Raw genomic sequence first — 15,798 nt, forward strand, 5'->3', positions numbered from 1 at the left:
AAATTTCCAAGTTCTACTCTTAATTTGAATTAAGCTATTTATAATGCCTACTATTTTAATAAAAAATAAGATATCTGATTTCACCTTTTAAGGCTTTGGAGGGATAATCAAACCCCAGAGGTTCAGATGTTCCACGATGAAATAGGCATAGTCAGCTACGTTAACTCTTACAGCACCCTCCAAATTAGATAAACAAATGGCTCTGGAGCTGCAAATGTTGGCTCACGGTTCTCATTTATTGAGATATCAAATAAGTTTATCACTTGTAATTGTAGTTTCCTTGCAATCATAAGTCCACGTACCTGCAATTAAAGGGGTTTGTTCAGATATGAATGTGCAAAATGCATGAAAGACTCCACAGAAACTACAATATGTTAATGCAGCATACATGCAGCACAAAACAATATAGTCTCTTTCTTTCATTGTTTCTAATGTCATGGATGTTAAAGTGTTACAAACACTTAAAAAAACAAACATTGTGCAGCCCACAATAGTTCAACTTGTACCAAAGCATAAACTCATTGGTTTTGCACATATATATGGGACTAAATAAGTAATTGTTGAAAATAAAATATTAATAAATAAAAAACTAAATAAATACATGCATGAATTGAAGTACAAGGTATACTGTATTTGTTATACTGAAAATTCATATTTATTTTGCATGAGGAAGGAATAGTGATAATTGAGGGCATTGAAAATTAGCCATCGGTTATTTAAATGCAACCAATGCCATTTCATAGACAATGTTGCCCTGAGCAGTGAGGCATAGAGCTATTTAAGTCAAACTTAAAAACACGGAGTTTCTTTATCTTGAGACCATTTTTCTAAATTATTGGCGTATTTTCATAGTTTTAGAGAAGAGTCCCACAAGCTACTCTGTTAAATAGATTTAAAAAGTCTGTTACCAGTCTGGTTTGTTTAAATCAGCAACCAACTGATGTTTGGTACTTTTAAACATGTAGAATGGACAAATGACTTCAAGAAAAATGCATTATGTGGTCTTGTGCTATAAATAGTTCTTATTTTTGTTAAAAAACAAAATGAACAGTGAAAGTCTGTTGAGATATAAGTTATGATTCTCTTACCAATGAAGACCACGCAAAGGTGATAGGGGAATTCATAAAACTAATGCGCTCTAATGGGTGCATCTGCAAAACTCTGTTTTGGGTTAATTAGCTTTTAGATTGTGAATGAAGAAAATTTAAACACATTTTATTTCTATTGATTTGGCTATTAAACATAAAGGACCACACAGTGCTTGGCATATTTAAAATTCAGTCAACAAGGAATAATAAGTCAAATTGAATAAAATCCAAAATTTGTGTTAGATTCATAATCTAACACAATTCATTTAATCAAGTATGTCTTAGGAGATAAATAGTCATTTTTACTTAGATTTCATCCAACAAAACCCATACAAGAATGCATATAAATTATTTATCTTTTTTATTAGTTGAATTGTAACAGACAAAAATTTCATCTATGCATGTTCAGTTCTGGTAAGCTTATTAATCTAAGGAGTAGAATATTCGTTATGAATTGTTGCCTTTCTATAATATTCTTAATTTCCGCAAAAAATAGAAATGATAGAAATTTAAAATACTCTCTACACAGCTTATGTGACTGAAAACATGTTTTCTATTGAAATCAAGGCATAAACTATATTAATATTAAAGCCTTAAGAGACAGCACGTACTTTTTATATGAAGGTATTGTTCAAGAAGTGACACAACAACTATTGTATTAATTATGAACGCCATTAATATTTATGCTTATACTTGAACTTCAAGTACATGAATACCTTTTTGTTCCTCCTTGGAAGATCTCTATTTGAAAAGATTGTAAAATAAATACCATGAAACCATAAACAGAAAGAGGACGTTTGTTTTCCAGCTCATGAACTCACCGCTCTGTTGAGCCTCAGCAGGCTTTTTCCTTGAACTTTGTTTGGCTCCATCGGAGTCCTGTCTGCTCAGCACCTCGGACAGCGACTGGCGGGAGCTCTGCCGACCGGTCTGGCCCGGCACGTTGAAGCCTTTACTCCTCTTCCTGGGCCGGTCCGACTCCGGAGCGGACCGACTCCTCTCTGAGTCGTGGTTCTCCGGCTGGGAACCTACTTTCACCAACGCGTTCCTCGTCCTGGTCAGAGCAGAAGTCACCGACCCCATCACAAAACAAGCTTTTAAGTAAAGGCTTTCTTTTAACCAGTTCCCCTGAGTTCGCCTTTCATTTTCCGTCAACACTGCTCAAAATCGTACAAAAAAAAAAAAAAAAAAAAGCTCCAAAAAGTCCACCTTCGTCACTGTTCAGATATTTGACCCATGTCTCATAGTTGAGAAATTTGGGTGTCAAAAAGTCAGGATGCAACAGAATGAACAACAAGACGTCGGGGTTTTAGCGGAAACCGTTTGTTGCTCTGCCTGTTTGTCCTTTCCTCCGACAGACACGTCACATGGAGAAAGTTGCTCTGTCGACAAACACACCGATCTCCCGGGACAGACAGGTGAAAACAAGCAACATTAATTAGCCGCCGACAAGTTTCCAGGATTATTAAAATAGGAGGAGGACCCAACAATTCCGAATTAAAAGAGGGGGAAACTATTGAGGTGAGATCATGATCATGGGAAATGTTTAAACTTTGTTGGACATGGTCCTAATTTTGACCTACCTCAGTCAATGTTCACGAGATTTGGACGCAATAAAACAACAAAATGTATCAAAGAAACAAAGAAAAAAAAGGCAGAATTTTTTGATTGGGTCAACCTGCTGAATAGAAGTGTAATGCTCCGTCTTTGGCCGACAGATGGCAGCAAAGCTAACTTGCAGATTTCTAGATAGTTTATTTTTTATATTTCAAACTCCGTGATTTTAATAATCTTGGAAAGCTCAGTTGGTTCATTGCTTTATGAACGTCTGCTAGTATATATCACAACTTTTCATTAAAATGAGAACACAGCTGTGAATCTATTCGAAGGGACCCCTCTGAGAAAGTAAAATACCTTCAAACAAACACTCGTCCACACCGCTTGAGTTACAGTCTTCATAGTTTATTGCTGCAAACAGGTAATTGTGACTTCTTCAGCATACAGATTTGTTGTGGTTCATGCTTTGTTGATCAAACACTACTTTGGTTACAAAGAAAAGTTTTTTGTCGACCTCGGAAAAAATTGCTATGCTAAATGTGTGCTGATTTTCATAATTGTGTCAAGACAAATGTGACTTAAGCACTCTCAACCAAACAAAAAAGCATAACAGTCTGTCAGCTAGAACCGGCTCACTGGATCTTCACAGATAAAGGCACTTTTCAAAGCTGTTTTCTGTTTGTGTCGTAGATTTATTTTCTTGCTTGTAACTCCAGTGAAATGTTTTTCCTCTTATTGCTTGTGTTGCTTGTTTGACATGGACAAAGAAGCTATTAGTCCATGTCCTCGTGATTCTGGGTTGACTCATTGATCACCTAAGAAAAACAAAACAAAAAAGTCAGAAATCTATCAAGAAACTGACTTTAGGTCACTTAGAGCATGCCATACCTGACCATCCCTGGTCTCAATGGTCTTGATGAGAACTTTCTTCGTTGCTGATGTTTCAAAATGAGATTTTGAATCAGCCAATCCATCTAAGAAAATAAATAGCAATATCTATTAATAAAATAAAAAGCTAACATTGATGAAATTAATGTAAACAGCAACCTTACCTCTGAGATTTAGAGAAGAGAAGTTTGGCAACGGGGTGGAGATCCTGCCAAGAAAGAGGAAAAAAACCCACCATTTTTTTTTAAAGTAACATCTTTTATCAATAAAATGAAGGCTCATACTTCTCTCATACACCCAGCGAGTGCTAAACATTTCTAAGAAATGTTGTTACCGGCTCTCCTCTCCCTCCAGCAGTTTTCTATAGGTAGCGATCTCAATGTCCAAGGCCATCTTCACATTGAGCAGGTCCTGGTACTCTCGGAGGTGACGGGCCATCTCGTCCTTCATGTTGTGAATGTCCACCTCCAGGTGGCTGATGGTGTCCTGGTAGCCACTGTTCTCCAGGCCAAAGTTCTCTTCTATTTCCCTCATCTGGCGCTCCAAGGACTCATTCTGGAACAACAACAAAAAAAAAACATGACAACATAAAGTAAAAATATGTGTTGACTAAATAGTTGTTTTCTTTAAAATTACAACTGAGAGCCTGAAACTGCACACTCACAGATCCTTTGAGGGCATCCACCTCACAAGTTAGTGCCTGAACTTGACGCCTGTATTCGTTGGCCTCCTGCTTGGCTAATCTCAGAGATTCATTATTTCGAGCTGCAGCTTCGGTGAGGTCAGCAAACTAAAAATCGCAGTGGCACAAAAACAAAGAAAAACGAGGAGAGTCAGACATCTTGAAGGACACAACCGAGAAATCAACTACTCAATAAATGATGAGTCAGAAACTGAAGGAGAGAAAATATAGTCGATGGGGTGGAGCTTCTAAATTATGAAATGTGGAGATGACAGAGGCTGGAGGAATTTAGCGACTGTAAAGGATTTGAAATAAAATTGTTTTATGAAATAGGAATCAATCCCTGTTTGAGTCCCTCATTAAGTCAGGTTTATGTTAAGTAGAATGGGCATTTACAGTAAATAATCCATCCACCCACCCATTCATTGTTTATATCTGCTGTTCCTTGCAGATAAAGAACCATCAAACTAATACTGACTATAAAAAATGGTGGCAAAATATAAACTGTTACCACATTTATATGGGGTATATTATCAACTCTTTTTGTAATTTTTCTGTTGCAAAGTAAGATTCCCAGAGTTGCATTTGGTCAATTTCAGCTTTAAAGTTGTCACTACCAGTAGCATTAAAGCTTTGTGCCACATTGTTCATATAAAGTTGATCTGAAACACACAAAATTTGATCTGTTCTATATTTCACTACAATTCTTTGAGGTTTTTTTTTTCTTGTCTCCACAGGAAACTCCTCTCCTGTGAAACCACTGGATTTCAACTCTCAGTGAGCCAGAAACCCTGTCTACTTTTGGAACTAGGTATAAAAGTTTCCTTCTTGATCTATCTTATTGTTAGAGTGACTATATCTAACCAGATCTTTCTGTAGTTATGCTGCAAGGATGCTCAAAGCGGCTCATGGACAGCCTCTGCTAGGATTTTCTGCAGATTCAATTTAAATTTCAGTTCGAGAATGGTACAAACTTGGTTTGCCATCATAGGGGATTGACAACATCCGAACTCTTGATATACTGTTTTTTAATAGGGCAACCATGTAGCATACGTTTTAGAGCCTTGGTTTATAGCTTCCTTTTCTACAATAATCAAGTAAAAATACTTTGTGTCTAGTCTATCAAATAAGAATAAAAAAACTATTTTTGCATTTGTAATTGTTAAAAAAGTTTTTGGGTTTGGTTTAGGAGTATCTTTAACTTCCCCAGTGCATTTAGAATGACCACTTTTCATCAGCCTTATATTTTTCTGTACTCTACACTCCAGTAGTTCATTAATTGAAGTTACAGCAACTAGTAACATCTCTCTCTGTATTCATTTTGTTTTAATAAACACATTTGTTCTGTGTGTAACTGTTTCTTTTTCGTTCGGTTAAGTCATTGGCAAAGCTATTGCTCCAATTATTGTGTACATCCTCTAGTCCTTTGACAGAGAGACGGCTCCTAGCTCAGAGCTCCTGCGCTGTGAGCCTTCTTCCTCTGACAGATCTATTGTTGCCTTTAATTATGTGTGGAATGTCTTTAGATTGAAAGTATTCTAGGTGGTAACATGTCAGTTTGTGTCTCACTGAATGAGCCATTGGTGTGATTGTTCAGGTGTACTCTTTGCTTTTATTTTCCATATAAATTAGTTTCGCCCGATGCTTCAGTGGGTTTTTTTTCTGTCTCTTTTTGTATTCTCAACCAACAACTTGTCACAGCACCTGGGCGATGAAACTGAGCTGGGATATTGTGGAGATAGCTTCCTATTAAAAGGAAAAATGTGCTTTCCGCTGCCCTGCTGGTTCACAATAAGGTATTACTGAAAAGTTAAGGACTTAAACAAATAGGTTGAGTTTTCACAGCGCGGAAACTTTTCACTAACCGGCACTAAATGCTTAGGTGAATTTGGATGCATTTTATTAAAAGTTAGTAGACTGTTTTTGGAATCATCTGAATGTTTTGGAATTGAATCTGGAACTAAATTAATTATACATAACTGATATGAATTTTACAGTTTATCTTGTAAACTGCCTTAAGGTGACATTTGTTGAAAATTGGCCCTGAATAAAGAAAAAAATGAATTAAATTGAACTGAATTGGCCAATAATTCCATTCCATCGGTGCTCACCTTGGATTTGTACCAATCTTCTGACTCCTGGATGTTTTTAGAGGCCAGGTTCTCATACTGCAGACGGACGTCCCTCAGAGCTGCCGTCAGGTCTGGCTTGGCCACCTCCATGTCCACCTGCACATGCTGCTGCTGCTGGATTTGGTTTTGTAGCTCCAGCATTTCCTGCCAAACAACAGTTTCTTTTAATTTTGCCTGTTTGTTTGGGAAAAGCTATTTGGATTTAAATTCTACCAGTTTGAGCAGATTAACACATATTTCCAATGATTTGGCTTTCCTAAGCGCTGCCTTTAATACAGCAGGCAGTGCAACGTCTGTACAGCAGTGTGTTTCCGCTTTGCCTGCAAAAAAAAAAAAAAGGAATGCTTACCTCATCATGCAGCTTCTTGAGGAAGTTAATTTCCTCCTGGAGCGACTCAACCTTCCGCTCCAGGCCCAGTCTGGCAAGGGCAGCGTTGTCCACATCCTGTGCCACGACACTGAGTCTTAATAAGGTGACTTGGAAAGGTGACATGAATTATGCATAATGGATTTGCTGACATGTAAAATAAATGCACTAAAGTTGCAAAGAGAACTCACAAATGTTGCAAACAAAGCATGCAGAAATCAACTGTGCCTTCAGTTGATTTTTACTGAAAGGGCGAATTGCTCTGATGAACTCATTATTTTAAAGGTCTTTCATCTCATCAACTAGTTAGATACAGATTTTTTTAAAACTTACTTCTTGCTTTGGTGAAATTTTAGTTCTAGTAAAGCAATATTTAGTAATTGGATGCATTAAATAAATGAACTGTATGCTTTCCATTTAAATCAACTGCATATAGCAACCTATTTTGCGTAAACTAAATGTTTAAAACCCTTCTAGTCCAGAAAATGTTCATTCTGTCCTGCAATATTGCTTTGTTAGGGTGTTGGCAGGCTTGTAATTGGGGTATCAGCGAATGAAGCAGATTTGCCCCGGTGCTAATTCCACAAACAAAGTGAACTATTCAGCAGGGTTTCCCAAACAAGCCCAAGGCTGGTGGAGTGACTGTCTGCCTGACTGAGCAGGAGCCGGCCGCGGGCCGCGCATTGTTGTCTGTGTTCCACCGAGGCAGCCTACTGGCACTTCCTTCCTGCCATTCATACACACAAGGTTAAAATACTGCAACTTGAAATATTGACTTAAATGTATGGTGCTTTTTAAAATTTTACCTTTTATGCCAAGTGGCTGTCCTATGAATCTATGCACATGATTCAAAACCCGGTGACAGGGAACGATCTCTGACAACACCAAAAACAAGAGACATTCTTTTGAGCTGAGGCTCTCCCAGGAACGAGGCAGCCAGGTCACATGGTGGCTTGTCCTCTCGCTCTGATAACCACATTTTATCCACACTGTTTTTGTGCTATGGTGTCCAGCTCATTTGCCGTGACCCGTCAGACTTAAAAAGATCTCTCTTCTCATCGCAGGCCTGACTTAACACAACAGCCAAAACTTGGCGTTTTGTCTCGGTCTGTGAATCATGCCTAGAATCCACTGTTGGCACAACAGTGGAGAGTATTACTGTCTCTGGAGCTTATACAGATAAATGAAAAACATGAGAGCTCAGAAATTACTAAAAAGGAGAAAGATCTGGTTATGATCTGTTTTTAGGGTTTTAAGCTTCATTTAACAGGGAAAAGTTGGAAAGGTGGAGCAGTGGAAGTCCCAGGAATCATCGTCTTTTACTTCTGAGGACTGAGAAGTGTCCCGTCTCTTCATTACAAAAACTTAAATACAAATATATGATTTCAGCAATGGATCACCTGTCTAAAGCTCTGCATATTGGCTTCTGCTTCCTCCCGCTGGGAAATTTCATCCTGCAACCTGCAAAACAACAGACAGCGAAACATTATTATTAAAATTAAAATATCAACTAGTAAATATCAACATTAAAATATTTCATATTTTGTGGCCTCTGCCTCAAATCACTGATGTCTTACTAGCTTTCTTTGCATTTCTTGCATGTCTATGCACATTAAAACGGAATTAAAGAGCAAACAGATGAAAAATACAGCCTTAGAAAAATTTGTCTATGCTGCAAAATCTTCACTTTATAGAGGCCAAGATGGAAAAAAACAAAAAAAGTGCCACGCCTCCTACTTGTCTCTCAGCCTGCCAATGTCGTCGGCCAGGTTATCCCGGTGCACCTCCACCCGAGCCTTCTCGTTGCTGAGCTGGTCCACCTGGCGCCGCAGCTCCCGCATCTCGTCCTCGTACAGATCCCCGACCCGGGACGTGCCTTTCCCCCGCAGCTGCTCCAGCTCGGCCAGCAGGATCTTGTTCTGCTGCTCCAAGAAGCGCACCTTCTCGATGTAGCTGGCGAAGCGGTCGTTGAGAGACTGCATCTGCGCCTTCTCGTTGGTGCGGTTCGTGATGAACTCGCTGTTGATGGCGTCGGACAGGGAGAAGTCCAGATTCTCGGAGGCCAGTCGGGGCATGGCCGCGCTGCTCCTGAGCCTCTGGGTCTTGGCAGAGTAAATGGTCGGAGCGGAGGAGAGCCCGAAGGACACCCGAGAGGAGCGCATTGGGCTGGATAACTGGCGGCTGGAGTAGCTGCTCTTGGTCGCGTTACGCTCCCCGCCAAACATCTTCTTGTAGGAAGAATGCGGAGCTACTCTGTAGGACATCCCACTGCTGTCTTTTTCAAACTATCAGCAAAAAGAGCAGAGTGGTCGCAGTTTGCTGCAAACCCTGGTGCATCAGCGGACTGCGCCTGGAAAGGCGTTCCCTGAAACATTACTTATTTATAGTCCCCTCCTTATGCAAATTACTTAACGGGGACTTGAGCGACACGTTGATGATCCAATCAAAGTTCAGAAGCACACCGGCATTTCCCTTCAGAGCTCATAAAAATCCAGCATTCATTTTTTTCCCCTTACAGAAATAAACCAAATTGCTTTACAGGTTCATCTAAATAAATGTGAATATTATAGAAAGTTAAATCAGGTTGTTTCAGTAAGGTAGCTAAAAAAGTGAACGTTAAACTTAATTTAAATTATTTTATTTTAAAGCTGATAAAAACCAAATATAAACAAAAATCTGGCCAGTAAATAGGACCAATGAAAATTATTTTCAACACAGACATGTAATATTAAGAGCATATCATGGCCTACAACCATGAATAAGACTGTTGACAGTCCTCCAGAAAATAAATGTCAATAACAAGGAAGAGTAAGCCACAAAGGTAACTGTATATCAGCTTATTAATGGAAAGTTGTGTAGAAGAAAAATAGTGCAGTAGTGCAAGCTTTACAAACAACAATGAGATTCTGCCTTGGGAGTTGCAGGTATAAACTATTTACTAGACTTCTGACTGCATATCCATAAATCAAGGGTACATATAATACTCTACAATTCCTCTTTATGTTTATTTAGTAAAGCATGAAATGAAGATAAATATAATGTTAGGTTGTATGGCTAATAGGTAGCAACACAATTGGAAAATCCCACTAATTCTCCAACTTATAGCTGGAAAAACGCTCAACTAGGATGAGAAATCACTTCCAGATCCAGCCTGTGACTTAAAAAACAAATCAAGCAAATCCGAAATCTAGACTAGTATTTCCTGGATGCTAAATCTAGTGACTAATCTGATAGGGACAAAGGTTAAGAATAAACTGTGATTAGCCACAACTTGTGATCAACTTATTTTTGGCATACTTGTTCCTGATTATTGGTAGATATTCAGAATCAAGAAATTGCTTGTATGACAACATGAAATCAAGCATAAGAGCTCAAGAAGACAGAGCTTTTTTTTAATGATTTGGGATTCCAGTGAACCACAGTGAGACCCATCATTCACAACTGGGGAAAAGTAATAATGATGAGAACTGGGAAGTATGTAATGGATCTGGCCAAAGTTCCTTGAGATGATTTCTGTTGTAAACTATTGCTGCAAAACAAAACATTTCAAATGAAATGAAAAATAATGTGATACAGTACGATGGTTGTATTTAAATATTTACTTAGCTCAAGACATTGGCACATTAGTTGAGTTTTATGTGTTTTTGCTAACTCTCTTAAAAGTTGTTGGGGACTTTTATGGCGTCATAAGACCAAAAATATCAAGCAACCATGTAAAAGTCCTTATCAGCAAGTAAGTGCATAAAGTCTCTCTTTGTGGCGTTATGAATTAGTTTAGTTGTGATGTGGGGAACTTCTAGATGGAGAAAGCAAGATATTGTAAAGGGTGGAGAAACTGTCAGCTTCTGTACTTAGTTTAAAGAATATTATTTTTTCATATAATCTTCAAACCTAGGAGAGGGTGGGCTGGTTTCACATCAGAATTTGCCAGCAAGGTCATTTGCAGTTTCGTTTTTTTTGCTGTCTCTTTATTCAGCAATAGATCATAAAGATTTATCATACAAGTCAGTTATTATCATATAAGTCAGTTATTCCCAGAAGCTTTTCATTCCTGTTTTTCTGTCTGACTCCCGTTTCAGCAAACAGAGCTGCCAGGGCAGTCCCGCTGACTCGCTGAGATTCAGTGATTCTGAGAGACACAGAGCAGAAGAGCTGAGCCAGGGACACTCTACACTTTTAAATCCCTGATGCAACTCGGTTTGAGTTTCTCCATGGAAACCATGAGGGGAAAATCTCAGACAGAAGCTAATGTTTAGTTTAGATTAGTGATATTTGTTTTCTGAAGCACTCTGAATGCACAAATATTTATCTGAAGAGACTTCACCCTGGGGATGTGGGTGGCTGCAGGGATTTTAGGTTGGCATGTTGTCTTTGAGGTACGACTGGCAGCAGAGAGATAAACAGAGATCTGCTTTGACCTGTGAGACCAGAGGAAAGAGTCTGATATTAAAAAAGAGCAGACTGTGGGACTGGGAATTACTTTTGGCTCTTGTCTTGCATAACATTCTTAGATCATCTGAAAATACTGAATGAGAGCTCCAATATGTCATAATTCAAATTCAAGTTTGTAGTTTTAAGGAGTTTTAACCCATTTTATGTCCTGTTCTCAATCAAGAGTATTGTCTGTGTTAGCAGTCATTTGGATTGATGTTTTAGTTTGTTTAATAGTTGGAAAGTTTGTTATATTGAAAAAGCATTGACATGGCAACCAATGTCAACTAACTAACTAATGATCTTCCTAAGTAGCTTGTTACCCACATCAAAAATTACAAAGTCAGTTCCAAACCACTGATTTATGGTTCCCACATGCAAAAAATGTAGGAACAAGTCATTTACTTAAAATACTTGAAGATATAAATCCATGTCTATTTCTGTGAAACCACTGTTTGAGGAGCATTAAAATCTATTGATGTAAATTGTCATGAGATCCCTGTCAAAAGGAATAATAAAAAAAATAAGATTATGTAAACAACAACAGACATAAAAAAAAATCCACACTTTTTGTTGCAAAGAACTGTGAGGAAGGAAAGGATCTCACAAAGTGGTCAAAATTGTAAAAAAAAAATCACTTTTTCGCTCATGTTGCTCTTCAGGGAACCTAATGTTGAGCTAGCATGCTTCCCTTACCTATTGCAGGTGGTGGAATGCAAATTAGAAGAAATCTGGATAAATAACGTCGTTGTTGGGAAATTTCTCCCTCCAATGCATGAAGCTGTCGCAAACCTGGACCATTCCTTCAGTAACAGACTACTGCATCCTGGGTGCAAAAGGGAGAATTATTGTAGATCCTTTCTCTCAGTAGCTATTACTATACTCATCACTCTTGTCAACTTTTTTCATTAAAAAAAACCATTTCTACTGTTACTTGCATTTCTCTGCTGTTTACAGAGTTTTTTATTGCCACCTATTGTTCTTATTATATCTTCATGCTTTAATTGCTTGTCACTTTGTTGCTGTTGCACCAGAATTTTCCCACTATAGGGGACAATAAAGCATATTTCTATTTGTTCTATTTCCAGTGTAATATTTTGCAAAATAGGTGAAAATAGTGTTTATTGATACTTTTGAGACTTTTTTAAAGAATGGAAGATGAACGCAAATAATTTTTTTCAGTGTATGGTAATGTTACCTTGACAGTCAAGACATTCCTCGTATTGTATGCCCCTTTACAGTCCACTGTCTCAGGCCTTTTGTATTATTATTCACAATTTACTATAAATTGTGAATAACGTGAAGATGTGACAAAGACAACAGAAGTAACAGAAACGATAAACCCCTGGAGGCTGCTTGTATACTTGTTGGTTCACCCAAAATGACCTCGGTGATAAACAGTGGAGCTCATTTTCAGCACTTGCTGGGGAAGTTCACATTAAAAACACCCACACAGTCACGGGTGGGGGCAATAGAAATTCCGGCTCTCAGGCTCATTATGAGCCTCCTATTTCCCAACAGGCCACAGAAACAGCAGCCGCCGGGATTGTCACAGACAGAGCGGGGATTGTGTATTGCTGATCTGTCACCTAACTGCTGCAGCAGAATGCGGGCAGCAGGTCATGTTCATTGTCTACAGCCATTTATTTGCTGGTGTCACAACTCGGGCTAAATAGCTTACATTCTTGGCAATGCTGGGAATTTATTATTTGGTTCTTTTAGTTTATATTGCCAAGAATTGCAGACGCTGGTAAATTGCAAGAGTTGATTTAAAAAAGTGGTGCTTAACAACAACTGAATGAGCCCAGAGACTTTAGAGTCAGTCAGTGAGGTGTGGGGGGGTAACAGTTTGTTTCTGGGTGTCATCATCTTAAAACCTCAGGCACCAGACAGCAAAAAGCCCATCTTTGTTTCGTCTCTCATGATGGTGAGTCACCACCAAGAACTTCCAGTAGCCATAGCAATTGTTTTCAACTTTGTCACAGGTTAAGCTAGATAAGGGAATTCTGGCAACACTGTTGACATGCAGAAAATGTATAACATGTTCAAGAATAAATGTGCAGATCTTATTTATTTGTGTTCGTTGGTTCAGTTAATTTGACATTTTGTCTTTCTTTTGCTGTGATGAATGGGCAAACCTTTCTGTTGTCATGACAGTGCAGATTTAGAGGTGAGAGTGTTGCACTGTGATGGGTCACCATCATTGCACAAAGGGCAGACTGAAGTAATTAAAGGAGGACAAAGAAAACCTGTAATTCTCAACCAAAGCCTCTCAGAAGTCTTATTAAGTCAGTGTGTGAAGTGATATTTGAAAACCTAGACAATGAACGCTAAAGTTTTGGGGTGTTCAGGTTTATTTCCATCAGGAGCCTAAATTCTGCAGCCAGGGCTAAACAGAAAAAGTTGTAGTTGTAAATAAAATAAGATTTCTAATTGTAAATTAGTATTTTTTTTTAAAAATGCGTCATTTTGTTAATAATTGCATGTGTGACTTCTTTCATAAAAGCAGCTGTGCTCAAAATCATAGCTGACCATAGCTGTGAACAAACTGCAATGTTATGATCATTTTAAAGGTATAATATAGATTTTTTTTATTATTTAGCAAATATTCTTGCTATATTTTACATTTTTGCCACCACATTAACCAGCTAACAGTCTAAAATGTGTCTTTAAACAACATTTACACTAATAATTTCTATCATGACTGAACTTTTAGTTGGTTTTCTGCCAAAGTGCCCATTCCTGTCAGTGAGTGGGGACATGCAGCCATTTTGGGAGATGAAGCTTAACGAGGCACCTTTGGGCTGTAGCAACAAAAGAGGTCTTAAACAGCAAGGACTCTTTTTCCTGGTCTCCATGGTAACTGGCCTAACATTTGGAAAATATTCTGAAAGGCCACTTTCAGGATACCTCTCCATTTGTATCCCTCCTTCTTTGTCTCACTGTGTGCAGAGGTTGCTTCCAGTGACTGATTGGGTCAAGGTCAGGGTGAGGAAACACTTCCTGTACATACATCAGAAAAGCATTTTGTGGGATTTTCCCTTAAAATACTGTTAAAGTTGCTCGGGGCAACTTGTTGAATACACAACATTGAATTTTCACTGACCACTTTCCTTGTCCTCATCCAGTTATGCTTATTTCTAGGACAATACCCTCTGGTTGCACATATTTTAAATCAACCTGCCAGACCAAATCACATCAAACTGCCTGGTCAGAAGCCTGTTAACATCAAAATGGCATCAGTGACACTAACAGCTGCAGAGGACCGTTCAGCCTCTCCTCAATTACATATACAGGAGGAATTTAAACAAAAAGACAAGCTTTGAAGAATGTGAAAATATAAAACTCTGAATATGTTTCTCTTATATGAACCAATCTGTGAGGGACATGTGGATTAATTGAACACATTTACATAACAAAGAACTCATGTCTACCAAATCATTGTCAAGAAAATGACAATAAAATATTTTAATACTGTATGTTTTTCAAACTTTGAGTTGTTGCATCCTGACGAATACAGCTTGCCTAAAGGTTTTCTGTAATTAATTAAGTTCACTTATAAAAACTTTAACAGGCATTCACCTGTCCTTTCATAGGCAGATATATGAGAAAGTGATTTTTTCAGATTGAAATCAGTTTTCATTGCTATGAATTTTTAAAAATCAGATTGACTTGATTCTGCCTGGAAGATGAGAAGAAACAGCTCTATGACAGCTGTGCCAACATCAAAATTCAAGAACAGACGAGTTTCATAGTCAATTCATTACACCCAGTAAATTATTTATGCTACCAAAATACAAGAATAAGCTGTTTGGTTGAACTTTGTAGAGTATTCTGTGGTAACAAATTCAAAAGGATGAACTTTGTCAAAGTTAAGACTGTTTGAATCCCCCCCAAAAATGTGGAAAATGTAAAATGGTTGTTGATGGTGTTAATCAAAGTATTAAAGTAAATCATCCACAGTTGGGAGGATTTGAGTAATCTGATTCCAGGAACAAGCAGAGCCCAAGGCAAAGTCGGTGTCACATGCTATACTTACTTATTTGCTTCAAAAGAGTTAAATGTCGTCAAAGTGAAATGAATTGAAGATTTCTTGGATAAATAATGAAAATAAAACTAAAAAACAGACTTGGATACAAGATTGTGAACATGTGATAAATATGACTTTGCTAGGATTTCAAAGAAGAAAGATTGCTGTTCCGAAGGCAAATTGTGTTACATTTCAGTTTAAACTGACTCATTATTAAGTGCAGGCTAGGTTTTTGTAAAGTGTAAAAATGAGACCATAATAAATCTTTCCAAACCTTTTTAGACATACATTTATATTCAAACTGTTATAATATCCTTTAAAAGTTTATGTATTTTACAAACTCATTCCACTAAGTGAAACACATATAGATAAATTACATAGCTTTTGTTTCTATTAATTAGGATGATTTTATACTTGCAACTGATTAAAAAAATCTGAAATTTAAGATTTTAATATTACATCAAACCCATAAAAACATTTTTAATACAGAATTGTGGGCTTAACGTACAGGCCTACAACTTTAGTCCTGTCCTGCAATTTTTGGATTCATCATTACTCCACCTCACAATCAAATTAACAGGTAATGACCAGGCCTTTGCTAAACTTGCTGACATTTCGAGGAG

At 37.8% G+C, this 15,798-nt stretch overlaps 2 protein-coding genes across 3 annotated transcripts in view; both read right to left on the reverse strand.

Annotated features, from left to right (window-relative positions):
- pde1cb (phosphodiesterase 1C, calmodulin-dependent b) overlaps positions 1-2,219 on the reverse strand; it is a 101,705-nt gene extending 99,486 nt beyond the window's left edge. Inside the window, exon 1 of one of the 2 annotated variants that reach the window (XM_032565882.1) lies at positions 1,910-2,219. In XM_032565882.1, coding sequence (XP_032421773.1) covers positions 1,910-2,171 — 262 coding nt within the window. In that variant the 5' untranslated portion in view covers positions 2,172-2,219. The remainder of the gene's footprint in view (positions 1-1,909) is intronic. The other variant, XM_032565881.1, reaches the window with a different exon arrangement.
- Positions 2,220-3,029: 810 nt separating this feature from the next.
- Positions 3,030-9,103, reverse strand: LOC116722194 (vimentin-like). Its single transcript, XM_032566390.1, is given in 10 exon segments — positions 3,030-3,460; positions 3,534-3,619; positions 3,698-3,741; positions 3,868-4,088; positions 4,198-4,323; positions 6,327-6,491; positions 6,697-6,792; positions 8,115-8,175; positions 8,452-8,995; positions 8,998-9,103. Coding segments are annotated over 10 exon segments (1,476 nt in total). The 5' UTR covers positions 9,089-9,103; the 3' UTR covers positions 3,030-3,418.
- Between the last annotated feature and the right edge of the window lie 6,695 nt (positions 9,104-15,798).

The sequence above is a fragment of the Xiphophorus hellerii genome, chromosome 6, assembly GCF_003331165.1.
Source record: "Xiphophorus hellerii strain 12219 chromosome 6, Xiphophorus_hellerii-4.1, whole genome shotgun sequence".
In the NCBI taxonomy this organism is placed as follows: domain Eukaryota; kingdom Metazoa; phylum Chordata; class Actinopteri; order Cyprinodontiformes; family Poeciliidae; genus Xiphophorus; species Xiphophorus hellerii.